This window comes from Rhopilema esculentum, chromosome 6 (assembly GCF_057945365.1).
Source record: "Rhopilema esculentum isolate cy_ngs chromosome 6, ASM5794536v1, whole genome shotgun sequence".
Taxonomy (NCBI): Eukaryota; Metazoa; Cnidaria; class Scyphozoa; order Rhizostomeae; family Rhizostomatidae; genus Rhopilema; species Rhopilema esculentum.
Window position 1 is genome coordinate 13,889,595 of NC_142820.1, and position 27,892 is coordinate 13,917,486.

The window sequence follows — 27,892 nt, forward strand, 5'->3', positions numbered from 1 at the left end:
TTGTGCGTCCTACGTAGCTAGAATCACACTGGCACGTAAATCCATAAACAACAGGACTCTTTTGGGTGATAGGAACGCAATCCTTTTGAATGGATGGAAGGGCTCTTCTAGTACCGTAGGTAATACGAGGGTTGACAGCAAAGAAACATTTAGTTATGGCCTGTTTTATCTGACTTTCAAATAGCATATAGCAAGAAAGTGTTACCATGGTAGTTTAAGATAAACCATAAGATGTTTCTTATTGGCTTTTGTAGGGTCGAATGTTTTGTAATTTGGGATTACCTTAGCGAGCTTGAATTTGGAGGGTAAACTATCTTTGTGATGTGAAAGTATCTATTTAAAGTTGGGCAATGGCTTTAGATACGCGAGGTCCAAGAATTGTCAACAATTTTATGGGGATACTATAAGGCCCAAAAGATCTCGATTGATCAAGGCCTAGAATTATATCCTCAAAGTCCGTTTGTGACAGGAGAGAGAAATATTTCTAGTCCCTAACCTGTGATACTTCAACTTAAAGGTTGGTAACACTTAAACTAACCTGAATAGGAGAATTCGCTTTCAATCTACAGATGTCAGTATATTTTGTTTTACTTTATTTCCCTTTTCATGGTTGAAAATTAATAATACTGTCTGTGTATTTGCAGTGCCTTCTAAGGGCATTTTTAAAATAACAATATACAAAATTAACTCACAATTTCTTCATCATCTGACATTTTCTGAGGTCATCGCAGAAGCAATTATTGAGGCGCTAGGTTCAATGGAAGTCAGAGAAGAGACTAGTTCTGGAGAACAAAACATCATTATAAAAGAGTAAAAAGTAAAATATCACGGACATTTTCATGCTACCACTTAGTCTACGGATACTGCTAATGCTTTCAGAACTTGCTACCTTGAAATGCAACACTAAAGTGACGTCAGTAAGACCAACATATACGACATATCTGGCAGTTCAGAGGCTGCCTTTTTTAAATTATGATAATCATCCAATTGGAGGGACATAAATGCTGCGAAAAGGAGCATAAAATATTCCAACAAATATTAATAAAATAAAATATTAAAACAGTGCACAAAGATATAAACCTAATGAAGAAGGAAAAAATGACTTTAATTACTGATATAAATAGAAATAATAAAATTAATCACACTGTATATATTACAATTTTGGGATTAAAACTAAACCTCAATCATTCAAATAAAAACGCTAGCAAGAAAGCTTTATTGCCAAGTGTGAATTCATAAATGATTCAGGTGTTGGGATAAGATCGGTTTCAGACCATGATAAGGACCGAAAATCTCTTCGATGGGATTGCGACATCGAGCATCATAAACATTTATTTCTAAGAAAATATGCCAGCGAAAAGAAGATGAAATAGGAGTATGGGTCAAAGGGGAAGAGGGATGGACGGTCCGATAACACGTTCAAGAATGCGGAATCGCCTTTTTCAAAACTGGCATACTAGATGTATCAAACATAATTCAACCATAACCCATAAGAGGTGAACGCATCGAAATCTTTGTTTATTTCTCTACAATCGTCTACAATCTACTGTCTTTGATCAAATACGTTGTGTAATGTCATCAGACTTTAGTGTTGTCTTGCTTAGATCTCTCGTGTTGCAGCTCTAGTTTTTTAATGGCAATGTCTTCTTGCCTGATTATCTTTTCCATGACTTCTGGAGGAATCCTTCTCGACTTGTCACACCACGAAGGGTCTGGATAGTAATTGGCTTTCCCAGAAAGGAAGACATTGCGAAATCCTTGGCGCCAGTTCTTTGGCCAGTTCTTCACCAGATAAATTGGCAATGGAAACACGGATACTAACACCAAAACAACTGCAAGTACTTCTCCCCAGGCGGGGTACGTCAATCTTGTTGTCGAGTTATCCGCTCCAGGAAACAACAAACTGAACGGTTTCTGAAATAAGGATCAAGCTAACGATAAAAAAGTGTTTACGAGAGAGTTTTGCATCACGCAAGCAAATATAAACTACTTTCTTTTAAAAAAAAGCATCTTTCTGCACTCTTTTGGCATTTATTGATGTTGAAGTGGGAGTAGCGAGCAACAGCCTATACTCTTCCTGCTGGCAAAATTCAAAATGCTCAATTGATGTGGATAATAAAACCATACGTACTTGCAAACAACCAACGTAAACCAAATACGTTGGCTTTTCTTTGGCAATTTGAATGACACTCGTGATGAAAACAAAAAACATGACCAATGGAGAAATGTATTTCCAACAAAGCACCCAAAAGAAGAAAGGCCTACTGCCCGCCATGTACTCGATGTCATTGGACAGCCTAAAGAAAGAGATCAAATCATCAAATCATATTCTACATATTAACAGTCTAGTTTATTTTATATTATACTATATCGTGTGGTAATATAATATAATATAATATAATATAATATAATATAATATAATATAATATAATATAATATAATATAATATAATATAATATAATATAATATAATATAATATAATATAATATAATGTAATATAATATATTTTATTTATATTATTTACTTTGCAGCCAGGCACACAACATAACTTAAATGAACACCATGAAACCTTGTAAATCTATTGCAAATCGGCAGAGATTAAGCAGAGAAATAGATATCTATGACGTCATTACTAGAAGTTCTCTATGAAAATCATCGTTGAATGCAGCCGGATAACTGCAACGATCAGGTTCGAATATAGCAACAATATTCTTAACCACCTCTCTACTTGCAATAACGGCTTGCATTATATCAATCATTCTTAAAAGTGACTAGTGTGAAAGGGAAAGATTAAATTCACCCGAGTTTCGCTCTTGCATTCGGTTATAGTGACACTTCCCTTAATAAATTTAACCAGTAAAGGGTGAATGAAGAATAATCAGCAATTTGTGGAAACGTTGATTGTTGACCTCACCTGTCAGTTCCATAGACCCAGCCGATTGCTATCACTTGGAACAGTGAAATGATCAGCAATGGAAGTGGCACTGAATAATCATCAAATATTTGGAACAAATAAAATCCATTCCCGCAAACAAGTGGCAGCTCAAGAAAGAACATAACAATCGCAATGATTCCTGGGAAAAGTAAGTTCAATCTATTACACTTTCCCGCAGTATGATTTCATCTAACTATACTTAATAGCCTAATAAATAATGATAGATGAATTATGATATGGGTTTCAAGATAGTCTATTTGTCTACAGGAATGAATAACAGAGTTTTTATATTTCTGCCAAATCGTTTTAATATTTGGTGATAACCTTGCTTGAGGTTTCGCATTACTGTTTTGCAAAGTTACCACATATTTGTATTTTCATTCAGACATTATAAAATAGTGAAAACTTACTAATCTAGTACTCATCAAAACTGGTTTGTGAGAACCGTCAAATAAAACGCTGCAAACTTCCCATGGTAGCTGTTGAATCTAAAGGCTTCTTAGGACTTTTGTAATTATTGAGATTTCCTTGGACAGATCTACCATTTCAACAATCATCTGATATTGACATACTGAACCTTTGGGCAAATTTTGAAAAATTTTCCCAAGAGGGCTGGTAGCCTTAACATAGCAGAGGCAACAACGTTGGATTAATGCATATCTAGTTTGATGTCCAACAAATTACGTTAATAAACGAAGGAGTTTCGCAGACATTGTACATAATTTTTACCTCTATTTTTGCAAATTTAAGGACTCATTTCGCAAATCTCAGAAAGAAGATAATGGGGAAAAACAAGAAATCAGCAATATCTCCAATAAAGTCTATGTGTACCTGTATTGAATGCAAACAAACAAAGACAGGTATTTTAGAAAGCATAACATGCCTAAAGAACATACCCATAAAGTACTCTTTTCGCATAGTAACCCATTTCAGATCATACAAGGGAGCCACAGCGCCTTCGAGGGTTCCAAATTCTGAGTCAATGCCAAGAAGAATCAGCATAAAGAAGAACAGGATGGCCCACAGGGGAGAAACATCCATGAGAAGAAAAGCTTCACAAAATGTCATGAAGGCAAGGCCTGGACCAGGGCTGATTTCAGTTACTTTTGTACCAGTCACATGTTGCCGGTGACCAAGGAAACTAAACACAACAATGCCAGAGAAAAGTGATGTTCCACAATTTGCGAGCACCACTGTGATGGCATCATGATTGCAATTGTTTTTCCTTGGCATATAGCTGGAAAAGGCGATCAAAGCACCAAAGCCGATGCTAAGGCTGTAGAACATTTGTGTCGCGGCATCCATCCAAGCTCTTGGCTCCAAAACTTTTTCCCACTGTAAAAAAGATTTTTTTTCAGATTTCGAAGTTTAATACTTAAACTCTTTAAACAAATCAAACGGAACTCTATACACTACCTAGATTTGCTTCCGTAAATCTAAAAATTAGAAAAAATGCCACGATCTTTTATTAGTTGAGATTTGACAAACTGGAATAGTGAAGTCTATGTTCTTGTCATGTACATTAATTTATCATTCTCATTCATTCCAATCACATTCTCACTTCCCAGTACAGGCATCCTCTACGTCAATTTCATATCATACAGTCACTAATCCCTATTGTTTACGTTGCCACGCTATTCAAACTACTTATCATCTTTACTAGCCCTTCCGATCACCTGTTTTCTCACACTATTCGTGTCGATTTCGGCTATCCATTTCTGAATAAAAGCATGTAAGCAATTTTAGTTCAGTAAGTATCAAAGCACGCAATAGGCACGTCGTTTCTTTTCTGGCTCCGTGTTTTCCACACGTAAAATAGGACTCGCTGGGTTTGGAAAAAACACGTAACCGATAGATGGATTTGTTAGTGAACGAACGGCATCAAAGAATCACACAACAATGCGCGATCCTAATTACACTAAAATGTCTTACTATTCAGATATAAAATACTATTGAACAAACACTGCATTACTCTAGTAGATTAAAAAGTGTGTGGCAGTAAAATAGCTAAGCATAATGAGAAGATCGTTGAAAAAAATACCTCCGGCTTGAAGAAAGCTTTGATTCCATCTCCAGCACCTTCCAAGGTCACCCCACGAATGAAAAGTATAAACATGATGATGTATGGGAAAGTTGCTGTGAAATACACAGCCTGCAAAGATAAAAGTAATTAGCTCAACATCGACAACTTAAATTTACAAGTCGATTTAACTGGAAAATTTTTGCATTGGGAAAAGTATTGTTCGATAACGACAATGGAAATCAAAAGAACAAAAAAATGTGCTTAACAACACAATGTGTCTTAAAAAGCAAAGATTTGGAGCAACGGACGATTAAATATCCACTGATCACATGAGAAACTCAGACACGTACATACATTAAACAAACTTTAAACTTTATTGAAGAAAGCTGCATCCTCTAGCACCTTTGAGTGACCTTAGGAACAACAACCCCATCTTCTACTCACTATCGGTACTCACCGAATCATCCCTTTAAGTTTCCTCCAATGCAGTTGGCTTTGAGATGCTGGACCCAAATTATCTTCAAGTTACCTGTCACCCTTTTACACAACTATGACACAACTATGATTCCACTTTGAATTAAGTTGAAGGTCATTCAGGCTTTGAGGACACAGCTTTGGCTTATATACAAAAATACACACCCTAGCCTATGCACAGCATTAGATTATGCAAGGGTGCAAATATGTCAATATTCTGTAAATGGGGGTTGGAAAAAATGCCTAAATTGTGGTGGGCCAAAATTTCAAAGTGCAGCTTCATAAAGACATCTATCTATCTTTTATTACCATTCGGAGAGGAGGAAAACAATGTAAGGGTGAAGTTAGAATTTGACATATATTCATCCTTGTACGAATAAAAATTCTACACTGACTTAAACAAGTTCACTATGTAAAGGTTTCTGAAGTTCAAACAATTTTTTCATTAGTTGCTGTTATCTTCAATAAAGTTATTACAACACGCACACCCCACCAAACAACATTTTAGAATAGAAAACTGAAAGAAGAAGAAAGTGAAAGTCAATTTTCTTACTGTTCCTTTCAGTTACAATTCATTCAAATCTTTAGCTCTCCAGTGAGAGCATTTCTTTTAAATTTCATCTGAATGAACCTATGTAAGGCTCATTAGCTGTCAATTAGCCTAGCAGCTCAGGCAAGCTCTACAAAAGAGCGTTAATCTTTAAACATCAACAGCAAAACATCATTTAGTTTACTGAATTTTTCAATTGTTGTCTCAGCATCATAATCACAGACATTGATTTAGACAAAGATTCCAAACGAAATCTACTAAATATAAAACAAAAGTCATAAATTTTGAAAGTTGAGAAATTCATGAATGAAAAAAGATGCTGGGTTTTTCATAATTATGGTGTCAAAAATATTCATCTGGTTATCAAAAAAGCACTAATGTACACTTTTTTGTCATATGAGTTGGAGAAAAATGTTTTGGTTGGCTGGCAAGCAACTACAGTTACATTTTTAGTTGCAGAAACACTTGACTCAAGAGTCAAGTCCCCTATGCTGAAATAGCTTGACTGAAGGGTTGTTACAATTTGATGCTGATTACTGTCCACTGATCTGTAAAAACGTTTCACATCTAATTTCACTTTCTTTCCCATTTTGAAAAACAACTGGCTACTAGGCTGAAATGACTTCCAATGCTAACAAATAAACGACAGGCAATACTGCCACTTGAAGAAATTTTTAAAAGGAAACAAACAGAAAAGGAAAATTTGTAATAGGAGGGAACAAAAATCACTAGATTGAATTAAAAAATGCCAGAATCTGTTAAGCATTTGGATTGGATATAGCTTAAGGATGATCAAAAATTACTGTAGGGCTTATGAGTAAAAAACAAAAAAATTATAATAAAGTTAACAAGAACAATAGGCACCTTTCCACTTGATTTGACACCTTTCAAGACGCAGAGATATGTAATAACCCAGCCAACAAACAAACTCCCAAAAAGTTTCCAGTTGATTCCATCTCCAACAGTGTCTATACTAGTTGAAACAGTCAATCCTCTTTGATACCAATAAAACTCTGTGGGGTTATGAACACAGCAATCTGGGAAGTTGTCAATTTTTGCTTTGATAGTGTCTGTGATATTTTTGTAAAAATAAACAGATTGATTTTTTGCAAGCCATGTAGTATGATTCCTTTTTAGGAGTGAGTATTCTGGATAACCAGGACAATTCTCTATCTTCCAAGGTAAGTTTGAGGTAAATGATATGAAGAAATAATAGACACACCATGTTATAATGACAATGTAGTAAAGACACATGGCAAATGACACCATCAAACAGCCTATGCCAACACCAAAAAATGCCGGGTGAACATTGTTCCATACTCGTACAGCACTTTGCTTCATTCTTTGCCCAAGTGCATATTCCATAACAAACAGTGGAATTCCTTCAATAATCATCATAGTGAAATATGGTATAAGGAAAGCACCTAAAATGAAAGTTAAATATATAAAACAATAAAAACATGCACACTGATGGAAGGAGACCTGATCAACACTGTGTTAAGTTAAACAAAGAAAGTAAAAACAAGCAATCTCAAAGTCAAGTATTCTAATGATGAAGCTAAATAAACATGTTTGGGTCAGTGTTTGTTAATGAATATAACTAACTTTACATCAACAGTTCAAGCCAGGGATGTTTATCTAAGCTCTTTCCTTTTTGATAGTTAATAAGAATTGTTTAACACGAAAAAAGAAACAACTATGCACACTTGATCTTTGTCATTAAAAAACCTACTTGAATGAATTTTACACATATGAAAAAACATTCATGGAATCTTTGACAGGTTTAGTATATATTACTAAATTTTTATGTTAACATGACGGACCCAGTCAACAATTTAGTCAGAAAAGAGCTAAAGAAAAACTTTTATGTTTAGGATCTTTTTGAAAAAATATGAACATTTGAGATTTTATACCTCCGCCATGTTTTTGAGCTAAATATGGAAATCTCCAAACATTTCCAACTCCAACTGCCAACCCAATTGAAGCAAGCAGAAACTCAGTTTTACTTCCCCATGCTTCTCGACTTTCAGCTTCTGTTATAGCTTTCTCCAGCTGATCATCTAGCTCAGTGTTATCATCGTCGTCTTTCAGTAGTGTGTCTGATCTTTCACCATCTTTCAGATGGACAACAGTCGCACCTTTCAATCAAACAAAATTAAAAAATTTAAGGATGTTTACTTATACCGTAAAACCTTGAAATAGCCCCCTGTTTGGTTTATTTTTTTAAGCAGCTTTTAGACAGGGGCTTTATTCCAAGTTGTTTTATAGCTTGTTCACAATTTACAAGTTCATTTGATTTGCACTTTGGGTTAATAGGTCTGTCTAAAATTTCAGTTCAAAATATTGATATGTTTATTGAATTTAGCTATTGTCTTTCTCAACATCTCATTAATTGTTCAATATCACTTATCAAACATGGACGTAATGATGTGTCTTTCTCTTGTATATCCATTAAGCTCAAAGGAGGGCTTTCAAAACACAAAAATTGGCATTCTAGGGTAGGGGCACATTCAAATTCTATTTGCTAAAGGTTCCCCAGTTCTGTTGGCTGATACAGGAGTCCCGTGCAAATCATGAGGTTCTTCTTGATACTCAGCAACCCTGTAGTTTGGTCCTGCTCATAATTGTGATACCCTATTTGCAGACCTCCCTAAAAATGGTTTGTGCCTATGAGCACAAACTGTATTGCAAAAGGTGCCTGCAAATTTTTTCATTTGTAATGCGTAGGATATAAAATTGTTTGGAATAAGAGACATAAAATAAGCTTTATTGAGGCATCATACACAAATGTAAAAAAAGGTTCTGTAGGCAAACTAATTTCTGTCTAGAATTCTATTTGGGAAAACCAGTAATTTGTTTCCTCTGGGAACAATGACAGCAATATAACATTCTGTTTTATTACTTTTTCATGAATCACTTTTTTCAACAAAAACAGTACTAAAAAGTTTAAACTTTAGGTTATGACAAAGACGTAAATCTGGCCATGATTTTTTCCTTCGTTTCAAAACATCTGAAGAGTTTGAGTCCTTAATGTTATGCAAGCAATGAACGAAATGGCAGTTGGCTCTATTGCTTGATATTGTTTGATACTATATTTAATGATATTGTCAGCTTTTTTAATATTTGGATCATTAACAGCAATCACAATTTCCATCTCTTGCACACTTCAGCCAGATTGGTAGTTGGTCCTGAATTTTGTAAAAGGAAGCCTTCACTCAATAATTGATTCAACCGCAGCAACACAAACAGAATAAATAATCGCAATAAGATATTTGTTCTTGCTGTTAGGAAAATCTATTATTTTCTCTTTGCTACATAAATCACTTTCACAAAGCGGTAAAGCTTGCTTTGTAAACTTCTCAAAATTCTCTGAATTTGAGCCGAAGTTCTTTGTCAGATACATTTGAGCTAACCTACGCAATTTATTTGAAATTTTTGAAAAATAAATATCCTTCAAGGCCTGCAACTGCAACATGGGAAGCATTGCTTTCCTTTGCTTTGAATCTGATTGTAAATCGACTAACGGCCTTATGACCTTCAAATTTTCCTTTATGTCCTCACTATACACATCGCGCGATGAATCATCTCTAGGACTTTTCACAAATTTTGTCAAAAACTGCATGGCTTTCAATATTTACAGGAGTGTCTTGGTGTTCATAATTTGGATCCATTTCCCCTCTCTTTACCTTGTCGCATTTCATTATCCTAGCAAGGTTTGACAGGTTTTACTAATACCATGGTATGTGCTTCTAGGCTTCATATCCCTGAGGTGTGATGGCCTCACTCATCTTTTTCTGGGTATTTTAATGACTTATTCAAAGGAAAAGAAACATTTAACAATACTAACATGGTGGTGAAACTTGTAGCTGAATCGTTTCTATTAATTCTTAAACAATTGCAAACTTTGAAAAAGACCACTTTTTCAGATCAGGCTGCAGACGTACTTTGATCTGCATGATTTGCCTGCAAGCACCGCTCACGCACTCATGCACTTTGGCAAGGTCTGCCTATTTGTCCTGATTCACAATTGGGCTTTTGTAGATTTTGTCTTCCTTCACAATTTTCTAGAGCAAAGAGTAGTCATGCTCAATCTGGAGAGCAATCTCTTGAATTTACTGTTGTGAGTTTAAAATTTTGAAAGCTGAAGAATAGTCCAATTTCAATGGAATTTGTATATGCAAGAGATTGATTGATTGATTGATTGCTATGTTGAATACCGACGAGTTGAATGCTGAACTGCTAGTGCAAAATTTAATTTTTTTGCTTCTTATCATAGAGATATAAGCTGCAGAATATGTGAGCTTGCATGTACAGACTGCCCTCTGTTGTTTATTGAATATATTTAAATTACTAGGTATTTGGATTGGCCAGATATTTAAGGCAAAATATGGAACAAGACTATTTCAAATACCACTGCAGCCTCACTGCAACCTTGGTCCCTTTTTATTGTCAAATTTAGTTAACATCAACTTGAGCTTTTATTCAAATTGTAGAGGCTGGGTGCAATATAAAATAAGCTTGTGAGAAACATAAGGAGCCTGTTGAGCTACACCCTGTAGTTTAAATTAAAGCATGACAATTTTTTTAGCAAGAATAAACCAGCTGCTCTTTTTAAAATAGGGTTTGTTTCTCAATAGGAACACTGTGTCATTAATATTTCACAATGTCAGCTGGATATTTTCTTTATAATGAATTCAAGGAAAAATGCGAAAAATAATTTTTTTGATGGGCATTAACTATCAAACAAGGATGTGGTCCTGTCAACACAGAAGGACCAACTATTTTTGGCTAGCTTTGCAACTGGTTGCTTTTTGGGAGTGCAATGAATTGATAAAATCATAAGATTCAAAACAGGTATACCAAGGAATTGCTAACAAAGATAAACCAGTATAATAACAAATGCAATTCTGTTGTCCAGGGCCTAAATTTTTGATAGACTAAAACTCTGCATAAACTCTCTGCACTATGCAAATCAGCACAATTTGAAAAGAACCATTGACTAAGAACCAAACATCTGCCTATATTCTTATATTTAATTCTAAGTTATACTGAATTGATTTCCTGAACACTTAAAACAATACTCTCTTTTTTATGCCTGCCTTGATATGATTACTGGGAACAACTTAAGAAAAGCATTAGATTTCAAAAGAATTTCCTTAAATGCTTTAGATCTCCACAACAAACATCTTCACCTTCGGAAATGAAAAGTGATGCCCTTTGATTTCAAAGCTGGTCATGACTTTTCAGGAATTGTCTGAGAATGAAACTTTAACCTGCTTAGTGTGTAACCAGAGCAAATTTCCAAGCTGGATTTGGGCCCTTTTCTTGGAACTGGAATTCAAAATGTGAGCCTGGATATGAAATTTTGTGCAGTTGGAAAAATTCAAACATAAGAATAAAGAAATGCTTTTCTTCCAAAGTATTTATGTTATCATATTTTGTCCGAATGAAAAAGTTGGACTGTAATGATAATGTGGCTAAATGTTTCTGAAAACTGTCAAGACTTTACCCAAATTGTAGTTTTTGCTATTGAAACTAATGATATGACATAAAGGTTTTGGTTTGCGAATGTGGGGCAAAGAGGAGTAAAGGCAATTCATCTGGGATACGACATATAGCAACAGATATTCAACCAACCTCCAGAGCCTAAGAGAGGAGGAAGGGGCAAAGGGGAAAAGTTTCCTCAGGGCCTTGAGGGTCTAAGGGGCCTCATAAAGTAACGATTCCAAGAATGGGATTCATCTAACTTCTGAAATGTATTTTAAGCTTATCTAGAAAGAGTGATCACAACAATTTTCTGCTTGCTTTGCTCATAGGGACCTCCACTTTAGACTTTGCCCTCGGACCTCCAAAACAATGGCAGAAATTGCAGTGGGTGTCGGGGGCTATTTCAAATACCCCGAACTTTGCCAATTTGTGGGTTAAAAAACAATTTCTAGCGCTTTTGTAGGTAAACTCTGTCATTTGTTTGGAAAATAGGCTTGTTAGTGTCAAATCCAGGATTACTGAAAACTGTAACCATTATGTCCTCAAAATGCAATCCTTTTTTGTGAGCAAATAGCGCTCATTGAAATATGTAAAATCAAATTAATATCTTTTTGAAGATCAAAAGTTATAGCACTTTCAATATTTGGGTGTTTCCAGGTATTTTTTATAGAAAGGGTGTGTCACCAGAGTGTAACTCTGAAAAAGAACTGGTCATAAAATCAAGGTCTTTGCCACTGATTCTAAACTGGAGGGGCCATCAATGTGAAGGAAATTTTTCTTACCTCATCTAGCCCCATTTTGTGGCTTACATTGTTTCACTTGTGGACTTTGATTCAGTGTATTTGTTGTGATCTACAGGCTTATTTTTACAAATGATCTGAGCTGATTTGAAGAATAAGTGAAAGGGAAGGGAGGCCATGCCCCCCAGTGGGGCGGGCCCTGGAAGTGCAATGTGAATTCATCAGAACAAAGCAGCTAGCAGCCCAAAGTTTATAGAATGCTGTCTTCAATCCTTCTAGCATTAGATTCTGAATTACCTTTGGCAAACTCAAATATACAGTATGAGATTAAAATGCCTTTATCTTGAGAGCATGGCCAGTATTCCAGTTCTAGGAAGCTTATTTATTTAGGTCATTTATATCATTAAGTTAGGCCTATTCCTTAAAACATACAATCGCGTATATTGTTTGTATCTATGTTAATCTGTTGTTGTTTATCATAAAGATTTATATAATTTATATGTTGGGATTTTAAAATAAAAATGGACTGAACTTGAAGATCGAAAGTTTGCTTGACGTATGTAGTGCGCGCCTCAAACCAATATCATACACATTTCTGAAAACATAAGCCTGTATTGTAACATGGAGAACATTGTATCCTGAAATTTGACTTTATTGGAAAATCGTAAACCTTCATTGTTCAATATTAAAATCAACACACCTTCGTCAACCATCTTCTTAGATAAATAGATATTAAATCTCGATCATCCGGAAAGTACGTGACTAGGTTTATTACACCACCAGAAATAGTGAAAGGTGAATGACGAACGAAGACGTTTTATAGACAAATTATCTACATATGGTGCTTTTGTGATAAAAACAAAAGCTGGGAGACAATCCAACAGGTCCGCAACAATGATCTGCGTGATATCTTTTTATTCAGTAAAACAATGGTTGAACAACCTGTTCTAGGATACGGTCTTTGTGGCCTAAGTCAATCTGATACGAATTAAAATTCCGACCATGTTTGAAAGCCCATTACAAGGACATATACGTGGAATCTTTGGCAGGAATTATTTCCTTTCAAATTGGGAAAAGTGGCCATTTCGCTTTAAATTTTTGGGAAAATTTTTCTTCATCTGTATGTCGATTTCGAACTCATCCTATCTTCTTCAAAATCCAAAATAATGTAACCTTTCCACATGCTTTTTGCTTTCCACGAAAGAGAGAAACCCGTGTGGGAAGATTCTTCGTCGAAAATATTTGGCTAACTTTCTAATGAGATAATATGGCATGTGTCTTTTGTGTTTTCATTTTCAACTTCCCCAGTAATTTTCCCATCGCGACTTTACTTTGCGGTTGACCAGATGTCCACCGCTCAAAATATCCTCGTGAATTGCAGAAGTCTCCGCGCTCCGCGGCTTACCCGCGAGTGCAAAAGAATCCTTAATTAACAGAAAGAATTATACCACGGACACGTAAATCCTCTAATTGACCCCCCTCCTCGAAAAAGCCCCCCCCCCTCGAATAAGCCCCCACTGCTACCGTAAATTCTCAAATTGGACCGCTCAATTTGATGATTGAATTACCACAACAAATTCATACTTTTGGTTGTAATTATGCTCTTAAAGACATTTCTACTAAAATAAACGAAATTTTTTGATAATGTCTTCTTAATGTCTATAATCGGGGCCTAAAATAATTCAATTGGGAATGTTTCATAACAGGGACTATAGTCCTCCCCTACTTTTTTCCAATAATAGGTTAGAAAGTGTTTTTTTAAAGTTTTCGCTCACGAACCTATTAGAAGCAGTTCTTCTTGACTACGAACCCGTTATTGTTCTTTTTCATGATGCTTTAACTTGTGTTATACAACTAGTTTTGTCTGTCGTGTATCATGTTTGTGGTTCGTTATTGTTAATGAGAATGTCTTTCGATGTTTGCGTCAGTAATTTTGTTTGTCATCGTGCCATCTCTATTTTAGTTGTTATTAGTTCATTTGCCGTTAATTTGTGTCATTAGGGTTTTATGTGCGTCACTCGTGTTGTTAAAAGCGTATGTTCTTTGAGTGCAAGTCCAGTCGAGTCGAAGTTGTCGTTGAAAGAAGTCGTTATGTTGTAATTCGTTGGTTGCTGCTAATTTATACTTTCACTATTGAAGAACCTTGGTTTAAAAAAAAAAAAAAAAACGTTATTTTACATTGGTGACCACGACGTGACGAATTCGCAGAAAAAAATGGAAATGATTTCAACAGAACAATTCAGAGAAATTCTGTTGGATATTATAAAGACCGTTGTATCTCACATGGCCGAAAGGGTGAGGTTGGCAGAGGAGAATGGGAGAAATTTCTTCGTGAATCGAACTAATGTCTATCGTGCTGAAGATGGCCAGCCCATTTGCTATTGTTGTTTGCGCGTTGGTCACGTTGCCAAATACTGTAGGGACAGGAAATTTTCTTTAGCATCCCAGGAGAAGTGTGATCAAAATGAACCTGTGATTGTTGCCTCGGTAGCTGAAGAGCGACCTCGGGTTACCTTTATTGGCAACATCAAAAGAAATGAGCCACACTTTCAAGATCTTCAAACTCGAGTTAAGAAATTGGAGGAGATTGTCAATGAATTGGAGTCACATAAACTATCACGACCAATGGTGACGCGACTGCTTTCTTCAAAACCAATGGAAGTTGATGAGGGTTTATTAGCCACAACATATGAAAAAAATTTGATTGACACTAAAAGAAGAGAAGGACCTTTACGTGTACATAATGTTGTTATAGCCTCGGATAGAGAACCGTATGGACAGAATAAACTTGGACAGGGACATTATTTCTTAGATGGTACTTGATTTACTCATTTCAGTAAAATTATTTGATTTGATTCTTCGTGCTGCCTTATAATACTTTTATGTTTCTTCCCCTTCGAGAGATCAAGCCAGGAGGCTTGTCTTTCAAAGGGGGGAGTAATGTTATACAACTAGTTTTGTCTGTCGTGTATCATGTTTGTGGTTCGTTATTGTTAATGAGAATGTCTTTCGATGTTTGCGTCAGTAATTTTGTTTGTCATCGTGCCATCTCTATTTTAGTTGTTATTAGTTCATTTGCCGTTAATTTGTGTCATTAGGGTTTTATGTGCGTCACTCGTGTTGTTAAAAGCGTATGTTCTTTGAGTGCAAGTCCAGTCGAGTCGAAGTTGTCGTTGAAAGAAGTCGTTATGTTGTAATTCGTTGGTTGCTGCTAATTTATACTTTCACTATTGAAGAACCTTGGTTTAAAAAAAAAAAACGTAGTTTTACACTTGTTTGATCAAAGATAAATTTTTATTCCATCTAACTCGGTTTTGTATTTTTATAGTAATTGAAATCTTCTCTGAATCGTTATGTTTAAGAATAAGGACAGAAAGAAGCAAATGTTTTCTGGTGTTTCAAAGGGTGTAGCCGTAAAAAATCTCGGGCAGGCTCCCTAGCTCGGCTCCAGCCATTCCCCCTATAGGCTGGTGCATGGTGTCTGCGTTACTAACAAGATGGGGGGAAAGATCATGCTTTCAAACTACGCGAAAAGAGAATAAGAAGAGACAAGCACAATTTGTACATAAGTGAGAGAAGAGATTATTTGCCATCCGTAACGAGGTTTTTGTTTATAATATCGAATTTTTTGAAGAGAAGATTTGATGACAAATAATTGGATGGGCTGAATGCAATTAAAATGACTTTTGAAGGCTTCACTCTGCTTTTGCCCATTGAAATTCGAGAAATAAATGACCAAGATCACAGAGATCTTAGATTTGGTCTCAGAGGAATTCTACCAGGCGAGACAATGGCACGCCTTCTCGCAGCAAACCCTAATTCTGCCGATGTAGAGAGGTTGATTCCCATCTACAAATAGATAGTAACCAGTTGGCAAAGCAGTATATCTCCAGAAACACTTAACAAATATATAAATATCGCAAGTTTCGAGTTCCGTGAACAGCTACAAAGATATGGTTCCAAAAAACCAAAAACACTAAAGTCTGGGAAACGAAACTGATTTAAGGAGTTTTTCGAAGGAGAAAGGGAAGAAAAATAACTTTGACGGAGATCCAAACAAACCATGTCAAAGGGTTTCCTTTCGATATCTATTTGCTCATAAGTTAAGACATCACTATATGTTTCTAATTTTCTTATTAACCCAATCAATGTATTGAAAAGAATCAACTTCTTATACTTCTTTCATTTAAGATTTAAACATGCTATTTGCATTATAGTGGCAGTTTCTATATTTGTCACGCCCGTTTAGCCAATCGTAGCAAAGTACCACGCCAAAATTTTATAAAGAAATGTGGATCTGTAAAAATTTCTTATTTTAGGACCTGTCTATAATAATTTTATAAGTCCCCCTCGAATAAGCCCCCATCCAAAAATATGGTAACCTAACAAATATAGGCTACTTCTACATTCAGCCTTCCGTCCTGAAGCCAAAGAGCACGTGCTTCACAAAAATTTTATTTGAAGGGCATCTAAATATCGTGGGGGTACGATGGTACGATGGAACGATGGTACGATGTAAGGTACGATGGATTTTTAGAAAAAAAATAAAATCCGGATCAGCGAGCAATTATAATTAATAATATTATCAAGTACTATTACGTTCGATTGAAATCTCTTAGTCAGGTGGCTGTGTAAAAGGATACCGCTTTTTATCTTTTATTTTTTATTGTGCTTTTTAAGAACACTACTCACAAAGGCAAACTATGTTTGAATCAAACCTTAGTCAAAAGGGATTTCTATTGAATGTTTGAGTCGTAACGCTTTGACGTAGATTCTTGTAAGGAGATAATCCTATTCGAATCAGGGTCATATGATTTGACAGCTTGGTGAATACCGAAGATCAGTTGTTGAGCGGTGACTTACCTTTTCCGTCATTTGTGGAACCTTTACGCTTCTTCGAGGTACTGTCTTTGTCTTTACTTCCATCTTCAACTGAAAATGTAAATTTCCATAAATATCGCTATGAATTAAATCCTAAAAAATTGCGATACAATCACCCCCAACATTTCGCAGTAAACAGTCTTTCATAACGCAAAATTTGAAGATAGGTCGGATAAGCGTAAACATATCATGCATTAATTGTGTAAATTCGTAGAAAAAAGTTTTGGACAACTTTTCAGTACTGATTCCCAAAAAAATTCTCGTAAAACATCCAAACCGAAATGATAAAATCAACATTCTAAAGAGCAGAACCATGTCAAAATGGGTAGCGACTCCGTGGCTTTTTGGGGCTTGAGAACAACATTTCGGGGAAAATTGAAAAGAGCAGGTATATTTTCACAGTTGATGATGACACAATGGTGAAAACGAAGCCCGTTAATGAACCGACAATGTAATGGTGATGATGAAAATGAGGCTGCTCGTATTAACTATATAGGTTAAAACACTGATAGATCAGTAGGTTACAACGATAAACAAACGTAATATTTGATCCATATAATCCAGGGATGCCTTCTTCCAGGAGGGGCAGTGGGGTAAGGGTAAGCAGTGTCCTTAAAAAAAGGAATCCCAGTCCTTATTAAAGCTTGAATAATCTTGTAGATGAGAAGAGCGCAAAACACTCTTGTTATTTTAGTTTCTGTTAGAAAATTCGCAATTCTCCCTTTTTACTCGGCACAAAATGTCTTACAATTTGACAAGAACCCTCTTTGAAAAAGCAAGGACAGTTGATCTTTATACCATGGAGTTTCCAACAAAAATGAAGAAAGACGGAAGACAATAACGAGCTTAAAGAAACCAACTACGTCAGAGGAAACTGAATTTATTCTAAGCAATAACAACTATGGTCTCCCATGTTAATTAAGTATGTTTTGTTTTTATACAAATGTATAAATTGTAAAACTTTTTATACACTCTCAATGACTCTCCATCCTGCCTTTAATCGCATGCAGGCGTCCTTACAAAATAGGTTCAATTATGGGGATTCTCAAAATTCTCAAAGGCAAAAATGTCGTCGTGACGCATTTTCCATCTAAAATTTCAAATTTAGTTAAAAAGAATTTCCTCGAAAATATTTGGCTAACTTTCTAATAGCAATAAAAACAATTATTGAAAATTAATTTGGAAAAAGAAATAAATACAATATGTTTTCAATTTTCTTGTCTCATTCAGTGGGGGGGGGGGTGTGACACCCCCCAATCCAAAAAATAGTCGATTTCGCAGGGCAATCGAAGATTTCGCAGGGCGCCAAGAAGAGCTTTATTGCCACGCAGAAACGCCACCTCTGAAGTTCGTAAAGGGCCGTTTAGGAATTTTGAAATGGAAATATCGTATTTTTTATGAACCTCCCTTCCTGACATTGCATTTTAGAGAACGGAACTGGTATGTAAGGAAAAGCTCCGTTATTTGCAAAGCGAAAGCATTTCTTACCGAAAGTCATAGCCAATGGATGCAATGATTGATGCATATGTTTATAAGGGCAAGATTGAGTCAATGCAAATTAATTTAAGTTGTAAATTATTTTCATGACAGGTACGGCATCACTGGGGGGAATAGAGAGCTGAAAGCCCCCACTTTGGTCAAGAAAAGAATTTGTTATCATTTTATATATTACTTTTTAACAGTGCATGAACTAAAAAAAAATAAATCGTTGAGATACCAATTTTGTTTCATCTAATTGCTTACTTTTTTAAGTATATTTTTATCATTTTTCTTTTATTTGCATTAACTCAGTAAATCATTTTCTGTATCATTGCAATGTTTTTATTTTGGATGTGTAAACATGGCCTTCTCGATACAAGAAACTGCACATTTCTGTTCAGGAAAAAAAATTCTCCAAATCAAAACAACATCTTCCTCTGTCATTCACAACTATGTGCAATCTGAAACGAAAGGTTGCCGTTTCTTTCCTTCCCCAACGTTCAATACTAGAGTTTTAGCATGATATTCCCCCTCCCTATTTTTCCCAATAAACAATAATATTTTCAATAAACAATCAGTTCTTTTAGCACAATAGTATTTTGCTAAATTTTTGTCTGAAAGATGCTTTTTAGCCCTTTTACAAGGTATAATTTCAAAAATTTTCTTCATGTCGGACCCAACCATCGTGGGTCCTCCTACCTCACTAAACTTGATTCTTTGTCCCCCTGGGCTAAATTTCGTTGCGCTGTCTACATCATGTATCCCCCCCCCAATTAGCTGTTTATTAGCTAGTGTTTTGCAAACCAACATTAAATGAAATGAATAAAAAAAATAAATTACGCTCACATAGAGAAATAGATATTTCATAGGCAATGAAGTTTCAAGTTTGTTTTTATTGCTTAGAAGTTTGTCCTTGGTAAAGACCAGTGTACACTGGTAAAGCTTTCACTAGTAACCTATAGACAAACCGTTGCTACGAGGTCTGCAGGGCACCACTCAGTTTTTCAGGGCAGAAACCCTTTTCACCTCCCCAAACCTACTGGCCAAGTTACGCCCCTGGTCTCATTCGATACTCTTGCTGCATAACTGAAGCGTTTTTAATTGTTCATTAATTCTTTAATGGAATTTCTGTGCATAGAACTGTCTGGACATAACATGTGCTTGGGGGCTCACTCCTCTTTCAGATGTTCTTAAACTACAGTAATTAACAAAAACAACCTAGTATTAAAGCCTAGTAGAGTAGAAAAAACTTTCCATTCTTTCTCCGACAAACAAGCCAAGCCAAAAATGTCAGACCCTTTTTAAAATTAGTTTAAAAAGGAGGGTTTTGGGTGTGATTACTTGATTTAGAGGTGGCCTAGAATGACGTGAACAAAAGAAAGAAGTATTAAAGAAAGAAGTCCTTTTTTCATTTACTCTGATGAAGCCCTGTATGCCGGGGCGAAATATTAGTATATTCCTTAAATTTAATTTATTTTGAATATTTTATCTCGTGACATGGGATTCTCGTCTTCGTATTCCTTTGTTCCTGTATATCTTTCAAAAGAAAGAGGGTTGTGGATCACGTTTCGTTATATTTTCGATTCGATTGAAACGGAAGTCTGGGGATCATTGTTATGTTTTTGCTCTCTCACCCTGTTAGCGACCGTCTCTTTTTTTTAAAAATTGTAACATTTTGAAAATTTTGTGTTTTAAGGTCTTAGTGTACACACGTTTAACTGCACCGCATTTACAGTACTTTAGGCTTGTCTCCTTGGGCCTATATGCATCAGTTTACTCAGAGCTTATGTCATAAGAACTACCTGCGTACCTGCATCGAAATAAAATAGCGGCAGGAAAATATGGTAATTAGACATCCAAACTTGAATCGAAAAAGCAAATCTGAAGAAAATTATAGAACCTCATTGAGGACTCGAGTTTTGGGTGAAAAAAGAACATTTTTTCAATCTGGCTTGCATATAACGTAGAAGAGTTAGAGTAAGAAGGAATCTTTAGGAACACAAACCTTTCGTAGAGCAAAGTTCTACCTCAATCGCCATCTTTATTATCTCAGAACTGTTACCTTACCCGTCGTGGTCACTCGGTTCACGAACTGAGGAACACAATATAAAGGATGTACGTAAGGGCAAAGGCGGAAGTCAAACAAAGTGATCTGTCAAACATACCGGTGATAGTGCTACATCAGTTGTGGGATTTCACCAAGTGTAAACAGAAATCTTACATAGCCAGCGCAGGCCCGAAAGTGAATTCTGTAATCCAAACAACTCAACTATCAACCCAGAAGAAGAAATAATCCGAACAGAATATAAACACAAGCCTTTAAAAGGATAAATCACAACTCAAATCAATGGTACCCGTATGGATCAAACGCCTAATAGCGTCGTAAACTGAAATGAAGAAAACTTTGACTTGGCCTAAATCTTGCTAACTTGAAATTCAAAAATCTTATTCAAAATTCAAATTCATCGTAATGAGACAGATTTGATTTCAAAGGGTAGCTGCTTCCATATATTTACGCCGTTGAAAGCAATTAATCTTTTCCTAAAGACTGTTTATAGACGTCAGAATAAACACACTTATATACGAACACTCGACTCCAGTATTATTTTGTTAACCTTTCTATGAGTGTCCTTGGCATTCTGGGAACCCCATCTACCTCTCTCTCCGACATGCTACAACAACTCAATTTTGACTCAAATCAAACTAAATCCATCTTGATGAAACTCATGAACATTTCTATCCGCTGCACCTACTATATCTTCTGTCGTCGAAACAAACCATGGCTAAGCCCCGAACTGATTTACTTCTAAATATTGTAATGCAGATAAGCCAATTATATGATGCCTTTAAAAGCGAGTCGTATAATTGTAAATTTAAAATGTATTCAATGAAAATGAGATGTTTAAAAAAATTATTATTATTATTATTATTTTATATTATTATTATTATTATTTATTATTATTATTTATTATTATCATTTATTATTATTATTATTTATTATTATTATTATTGATGATGATCTGGATACCAATGACAACCCTGATGTGCCTCTTGAGGAATATTTTGAAATAAAGCCAGGAATTCGCCTACCTAGCTCTGACAATGAATGGTTACTCGCCAACTCGTATTTTCAATCTGCCCTTGCAGATGTGTCCCTAAATGAGTCATCAGTTGATAACGTTACCAGGTTGATGATGGATTCGATTTATGATTATTTAAGAGACACATGTGTTGTAATTGAAAACTGCAACAAAAACCTGTCTACAAAATACAATGCCTGCCAAAAGTTCTTGGAACACCCAGCAATTTACGCTGAATTTGATATCTTTCATTCCTTTCATGAAAAAAATTGCTACTTCCGCCCCCTTCCCCCTAAAACAATGTTGATGATTTAGAGAAATATCATAAAAGAAGTGCAAAAGAAAGTAAACCAACATTGTTCTGTAGGGGAGAGGGGGATTATTGATTATTGATCATGATAAATACATTGCTAAAAATTTCTGGAGTTACGTCAAACGCTTTTTTCAAAGTAAGTCATCACTTCTGCCATCCTTTTCAGCTACACGGTGCACCGAGTACTTTAGTAATACTTTTTCTGCCCTTTATCCAAATAAACGATTCACTATTCCTTCTTGGATACCTTCTTTCGATGTACCATCCTATCCATTTGACACACAACCTCCATCATATCAAGTGATAACTTCTATTATACGTCGCATGAAATCCTCCCTGTCCCCTTGATAAGATATCCATCAACGTTTGTTTCAAACGTTGCCCTTACCTACGATCTTTCCTCACCAAAATTATTCATAGCATTTGGGTATCTGGTAGTGTTCCATTCGAATGGTAAAAAGCATCAACGATATTGATCCACAAAAGAGACACTACAGATGATCCTTCTAACTTCAGACCAATAACCTTAGAATCTGTTCCCTTGAAAATCGTCACCTCCTGCCTACGAAACTCTGTTTTCAACTTTCTAAAACAAAATGGTTTCATTGAAAGCCAAATTCAAAAAGGCTTCACTCCCAAGATATCAGGTACTTTAGAACACACGGCACTTATGGGTCGTATGATAAATAAAGCTCGCACAAAACAGCGCTCTTTGGTTGTTACCCTGCTTGATCTTAAAAACGCTTTCGGCGAGGTCCACCATAATTTGATTCCCACTATTCTTTCGTACCATCATATACCATCTCATATTCAGACTCTGGTCTCCTGCTTATATTCGGGCTTCAAGACCTCTATCTTCACAGATACATTCTAAACCTCTGCCATTCCCGTTTGTCGTGGTGTTCTTCAAGGTGACTGCCTCAGCCCTCTTATCTTCAATCTATGCTTCAATACGTAAATATAATACATTAAAGCAGAAAAATATAAACAGCTTGGCTTCTCTCCCCACGACGAAAACGACCGCCAACGTTTTTCGTGAACAACCAAAGCGTGCCTGTTGTTAAAAATGGAGAATCTTTCAAATACCTCGGCCGCTTCTTTGACTTCGAAATGACCAATGGCAATCATAAAGAAAAACTGCTATCAATGTTTCCCAGCCTTCTGAAAGAAATTGATAACTTGCCTCTGCATCCCAAAAATAAACTTCAACTGTACGACAGATATGTATTGTCCAAAGTTTCTTGGCACTTCACTGTTGCAGACCTATCGAAGACCTGGGTCATTGAGAACCTCGATAATCTTGTCTCTAAATACATTCGCCAGTGGCTTGATCTTCCCATAAGTGCTACTTTAACTAGTATAGTTCTTTCTAAAAATCAATTTGGACTTGATCTTCAGCTACCTTCTGCCAAATTCACTCAATGCCAAACTGTTTCACGCAATGCCCTCCGAACTTCTCCTAACACAAACATTCAAGCTTTATGGAAAAACACCAGTAGTGGGATGAATCTGCAGTACGACATTTACCGTAACACCAAAGATGTACTGAAAGCAGTAAAATCAGACAGTAGAGAGCGCTTGCCACACCAATTACTATCCCAGGATGCTATTATCTCATTTCTGTTGGACCACTCTCTTAAAAAGCTCAATGGTCTTTGGTCTGTTGTGCAGAGCAACCTACCCACGAACATCTTCAACTTCACCATCAAGTACCTGAACAATTCTCTCCCTACGCGCAAAAATCTAAGCCTTTGGAACCTAAGCCAATCATCTGATTGCGAATTCTGCCTTCTTCCTGAAACTTTACTCCATGTCGTTGCAGGCTGGAAAGTTTATCTTGAACAAGGTCGTTATACCTGGCATCATAATTCTGCTCTAAATTTTCTTGCAACCTCCTTGAAAGCAATAGAGGGATCCTCTCTTTTTGCCGATATACCTTTCTTCTCCTGACCATCCGTCATAACAGGAGACAATCTGCGCCCAGATCTACTTCTGCGTACAAAGGAAAACATTCTTTATGTTTTGGAACTAACCTTAACTGCAATGCAGAAAGGAAAAGTTTAAAATATGCTCACCTTGTCTCAGATCTAAGACCAAGGTTCAAATCTGTCATATTTGTAAACCTCTACATCAGCTCTCTTGGCATCTTCAGCTACTCATGCGGCTCATTCCTTGAAATGTGTGACTCTCTTTCCATCGATGATCAACACAAATGATATCTCATTTCTAAGCTTTCTATGATATCCATTCGTACCACCTATTACATTTTTTGCTGTAGGAACAAAACATGGACTAACCCAGAGCTACTCCCCTTTTAACGTTTTTTTTTCTTTTCTCTTTACTACGATTGTAATAGTCTTATTTTGTAAAAACAGGCTAGCCAGTTACAATTTACCTTGTAATAGTGAGATTAGTAATTGTAGTTTTAACTGGAATTCAAAATGAAAAGTTTCCATTATTATTAAAATTATCATTATTATGTGACGAACTAAAACTAGACTACCAACACTGTAATTTTGTGATTAAAAAACTGTCAGCAATAATTATACGGACATCTTATTATATATTCTGTATGTGTAACAAGACTTGGACAAACACTGAACTGCTCTCCTTCTAAAGATACTATGAACTCCTATGATTTTATTTATATCTTAAAACTTTTGTTAATTAGTAGACTTGTCACCAGGCCAGCCGAAAGTAACTACCTGTAAAGTGAGGGTAGGGGTGGCAAACTCCCCGGGTCTAATGCAGGCGAAGTTTAAAATGAAGTTTTTGTAGGGGTAGGGGGGGGGGTGGCAGAGTTAGTTGTAAAAAGAAGCAATACAAGTTGTGTTCAGGAGTTAAACAACTTTCTCCCTCCTAATCTCCATTCAGCTGGAAAACTTTCAATTGTTTTGTTTTCCATCAAGATCTTCTTTCAAATGCCAGACATGCAAGATTGCACTCCTTCTCTGTCCGCAAAGAACTTCACTCAGGCGGATCTACCCTTGTTAATGCAGAGAACAATCGCTCTTCATAGTCATTATGTGTTGATGTGAAGCCAACAGTAACTGCAACTTGTTAAAATTAATAAAAATTTGCGAGTATCCGCACACTAGACATTCACTGAATCTATGTTTCCAAACTCGCTTTCTGACCACTTCACATCTTTGAGCACTCAAGAGAAGATTTTGCACACTGCTTGAAGAAAAAATAATAAGCTCCTCCAACATTTTCTCCAGAACAGGAAACTTTTCGCTGCATATTTGCATAGAGGTATCACTGTTTTTTTTATTGGCTTTAGAATGTTCAACAGCATGCAATTTACACAAATGAACATCCAGTGGTCCTCTTTCCCTCTATACTGATGCAGCAATCCACGGTCTTCGCTTCTTTAACTTCTTTGGTGATCTTTAATTTGAGGTAATTTCTAGTGCCTGATTTGCAATATTCTATTATTACGTAGGCCAACTCAAGAAATACTTCTTTAACATAACAGAATATAACACTCAGTAGATTATGCCTATAGTCACACCAAATGCTACATGAAAACTTGCGACTGTAAACGGAGTGTGATTTGTTTCGCTTGTCAATCGTCAGTTGAATCTTTTTATCAGTTCACTTGGTGTCTTAGGCAACTCCTGCTGCTCATTCATCGACATGTGTGCCCCTTTGTCCATTGATCATCAACACAAACGCCATCTCATCTCCAAACTTTCAAACGTCTCCATTTGAACCACATACTGTATATTCTGCTGTAGAAATAAAACTTGGACTGACCCAGAGCTACTCCCCATCTGACATATTTTTTTCATTATACGATTGTAATAGCTTTATTTTGTGAAAACAAGCTGGCCAGTTACAAACTACCTACGTTATAGTGAGATTTGTAATTGTGGTTTTAACTGGAATTCAAAACAAAAAGTAACAAAGGACAAACAAACTTTTTCCTTCTTTTATTAATTTCCTTTTTGAGCTTATAATAGTCTTTTTTTTTGTAAGCCCAGGCTAGCCGACAGCAAGTTACTTTTAAGATAGTGAAACTTGTAATTGTATTTTTGCCCGCTTAAAGAACGGGTTTGAAGGATCTGGCCCATTCTCCAAAAAGGTGGCCCAAACCTGGGAAACATAATGATCCGAGGGAATGCTATTTGTTTATGGTGAGTGAGGTTGGCTGTGAATATCAACTTATTATACTTGAACTTGGTCATTTTTGTAACTGTAAATGATGTGCTGCTCTCAGATACTGGAATTTTTTCTAAATGTTTACTTATTCTTAACTTAATCAACTTATTGTCCATGGTATTTCTAGCTCTTCGCAATTGTTTTCCTGAATCAAAAAGAAATTGGATTCGTAGCTGGTGTCACATTACCCTCGGTGTTAGAGCCTCGAAGAGTCAAAGGGAACATTCCTTTTCCGTTCTCCTCCGCAACTCTCATCCCCAGTTATTACTCCCCCCTCACAACGTCCTTCTGCATTTCTGCTCTTGAATGCTGTTTCTTGAGGGTCCTGTTGGTATCCCTTCCCCTGATGATTTCACTCGAAGGCCCTATGGGCATCCTCCCCGTAGTGCTGTCTCTTGAGGGGCCCTGTTGGTATCCTCCCCCCTAGTTCTGTCTCTCGAGGGCCTTGTTGGCATCGTTCCCTCTAATAGGAAACGTCAGCGTTTCCTCTTTGTCTGAAGACATTAACGAAGATTGGAAGATACCTTACTAGTTACAGCTACCAGACTCAGGGGTGTAGTGCTAGGGGGCTCAGGGGGAAAAGCCCCCTTGTTGATGCCGAAAATTGGCAAATTTCTACTTTCGCTATTTTGTTTCTCAACATTCCGTGCAAGAGCTTCCCTTGTTATTTTGATAGCACTACACCACTGGCCTGACTTAAAGTGATCCAGCTCGGTTGATGTTCAAGGCAATGCGTTCGAGGCATAATTTTTCACCCTGTTTGCCACTAGTGTGGTGAAGAATGTCACCGGGAGAGCGGTATGCATGTTAAACCTGGTGTTTTATTTCGTTCTGGCTTTGACCTATCCTTACTCTAAATTGCTTTAGCAACTTAGCAAGTCGTACTAGTTTCGGAGTTAGCCGCCTGTTTTTGTAGAAATGCTATCAGGAGTGGACAATCCCTCCTGATTCCTTGATTACAAAGAGCAAAATAATAAAGCTGTTTTCTATGAGCTAAGCATCAACATGTGAAGAGGCCGGGCCTGCATCAGACAAAAAGACCTAAATCTTGCACTCACAGTCAGTTTAAAATGATCTCGATGATTCGAAATGTCAAACTCTACAGAGTTAGAATCGAATTCACTTGAATAGGCTGTCTTTACGACGTTTATAATGAGTTCACCTAAACTACGTGCCGCAAACAAACATACTCATATGTATATATACGAAGATTGCGATTAAACTTGTTGATATGATAGCAACATTACAAGAAGCATTTCTTTAATATCGCGCAGTTCAGACAGATTTGCATTCAATCTGAACACGAAGGTTGCCAAAACAAGGCAGAATAATGATTATCATTCGATCTATTCACAAATATTTCATAAATTACCGTCATCTTCTACAACATTGTCCAGTTGTTTTTTGTCGTCGTCCTCACTGACAGATTTCGAATGAAAAACAAACTTGAGGCCTTTGAGGTCCAGCGACATATTTGCTGCTGTTTCGCCTAGCTGCAATCCAGTTTCTCAAACCATCTGCCTTCCCCGTTGATTCAACTGGATTTGTTTCGCACCGAGCCTGCGTGAAAGGTTTGTGAATAATGCAACCAGTCAAGCACTTTATCCATTATTCATGAACAATGACCGTATAGGCAGTGAAGCGAGTATTCGGAATTTCCAGCTTAATTACAAAATAATTGTTTTGTATATCATTCATACGCTCCTGACTCTCCATCTTTGTTGTGGCGTCTGCGGCGCTTATCCATCATTGTACAAAGTCAAATT

The 27,892-nt window shown here is 36.4% G+C and overlaps 1 protein-coding gene across 4 annotated transcripts; it reads right to left on the bottom strand.

Annotated features, from left to right (window-relative positions):
• Positions 1-780: 780 nt before the first annotated feature.
• LOC135686816 (sodium- and chloride-dependent GABA transporter 1) lies at positions 781-27,811 on the bottom strand. Of its 4 annotated transcripts, none has more exons than XM_065203163.2 (9): positions 27,499-27,810; positions 17,073-17,141; positions 7,896-8,120; positions 6,847-7,406; positions 4,977-5,087; positions 3,832-4,270; positions 2,915-3,074; positions 2,132-2,297; positions 781-1,914 (listed from the first exon to the last, which is right to left on the bottom strand). In XM_065203163.2, the coding sequence occupies exons 1-9, from the start codon at positions 27,596-27,598 to the stop codon at positions 1,579-1,581; spliced, it is 2,166 nt and encodes a 721-aa protein (XP_065059235.2). In that variant the 5' UTR covers positions 27,599-27,810; the 3' UTR covers positions 781-1,578. The 4 variants fall into 4 exon arrangements, with proteins under 4 accessions (XP_065059235.2, XP_065059236.2, XP_065059237.2 ...); XM_065203164.2 differs by lacking the exon at positions 27,499-27,810 and adding an exon at positions 20,575-20,781; XM_065203165.2 differs by lacking the exon at positions 17,073-17,141 and having other exon boundaries at positions 27,499-27,811.
• Between the last annotated feature and the right edge of the window lie 81 nt (positions 27,812-27,892).

Bases quoted from the DNA above. Each gene is read 5' to 3' on its own strand.
- LOC135686816 (XM_065203163.2), bottom strand. From the start codon at position 27,598: ATGTCGCTGGACCTCAAAGGCCTCAAGTTTGTTTTTCATTCGAAATCT. The intron at 8,121-17,072 runs GTAAGTCACCGC...TTTGATTGAAAG, and splicing joins TTCCACAAATGACGGAAAAG to GTGCGACTGTTGTCCATCTG. The intron at 3,075-3,831 runs GTATGTTCTTTA...TACTTTTCCCAG, and splicing joins GCGAAAAGAGTACTTTATGG to GAATCATTGCGATTGTTATG.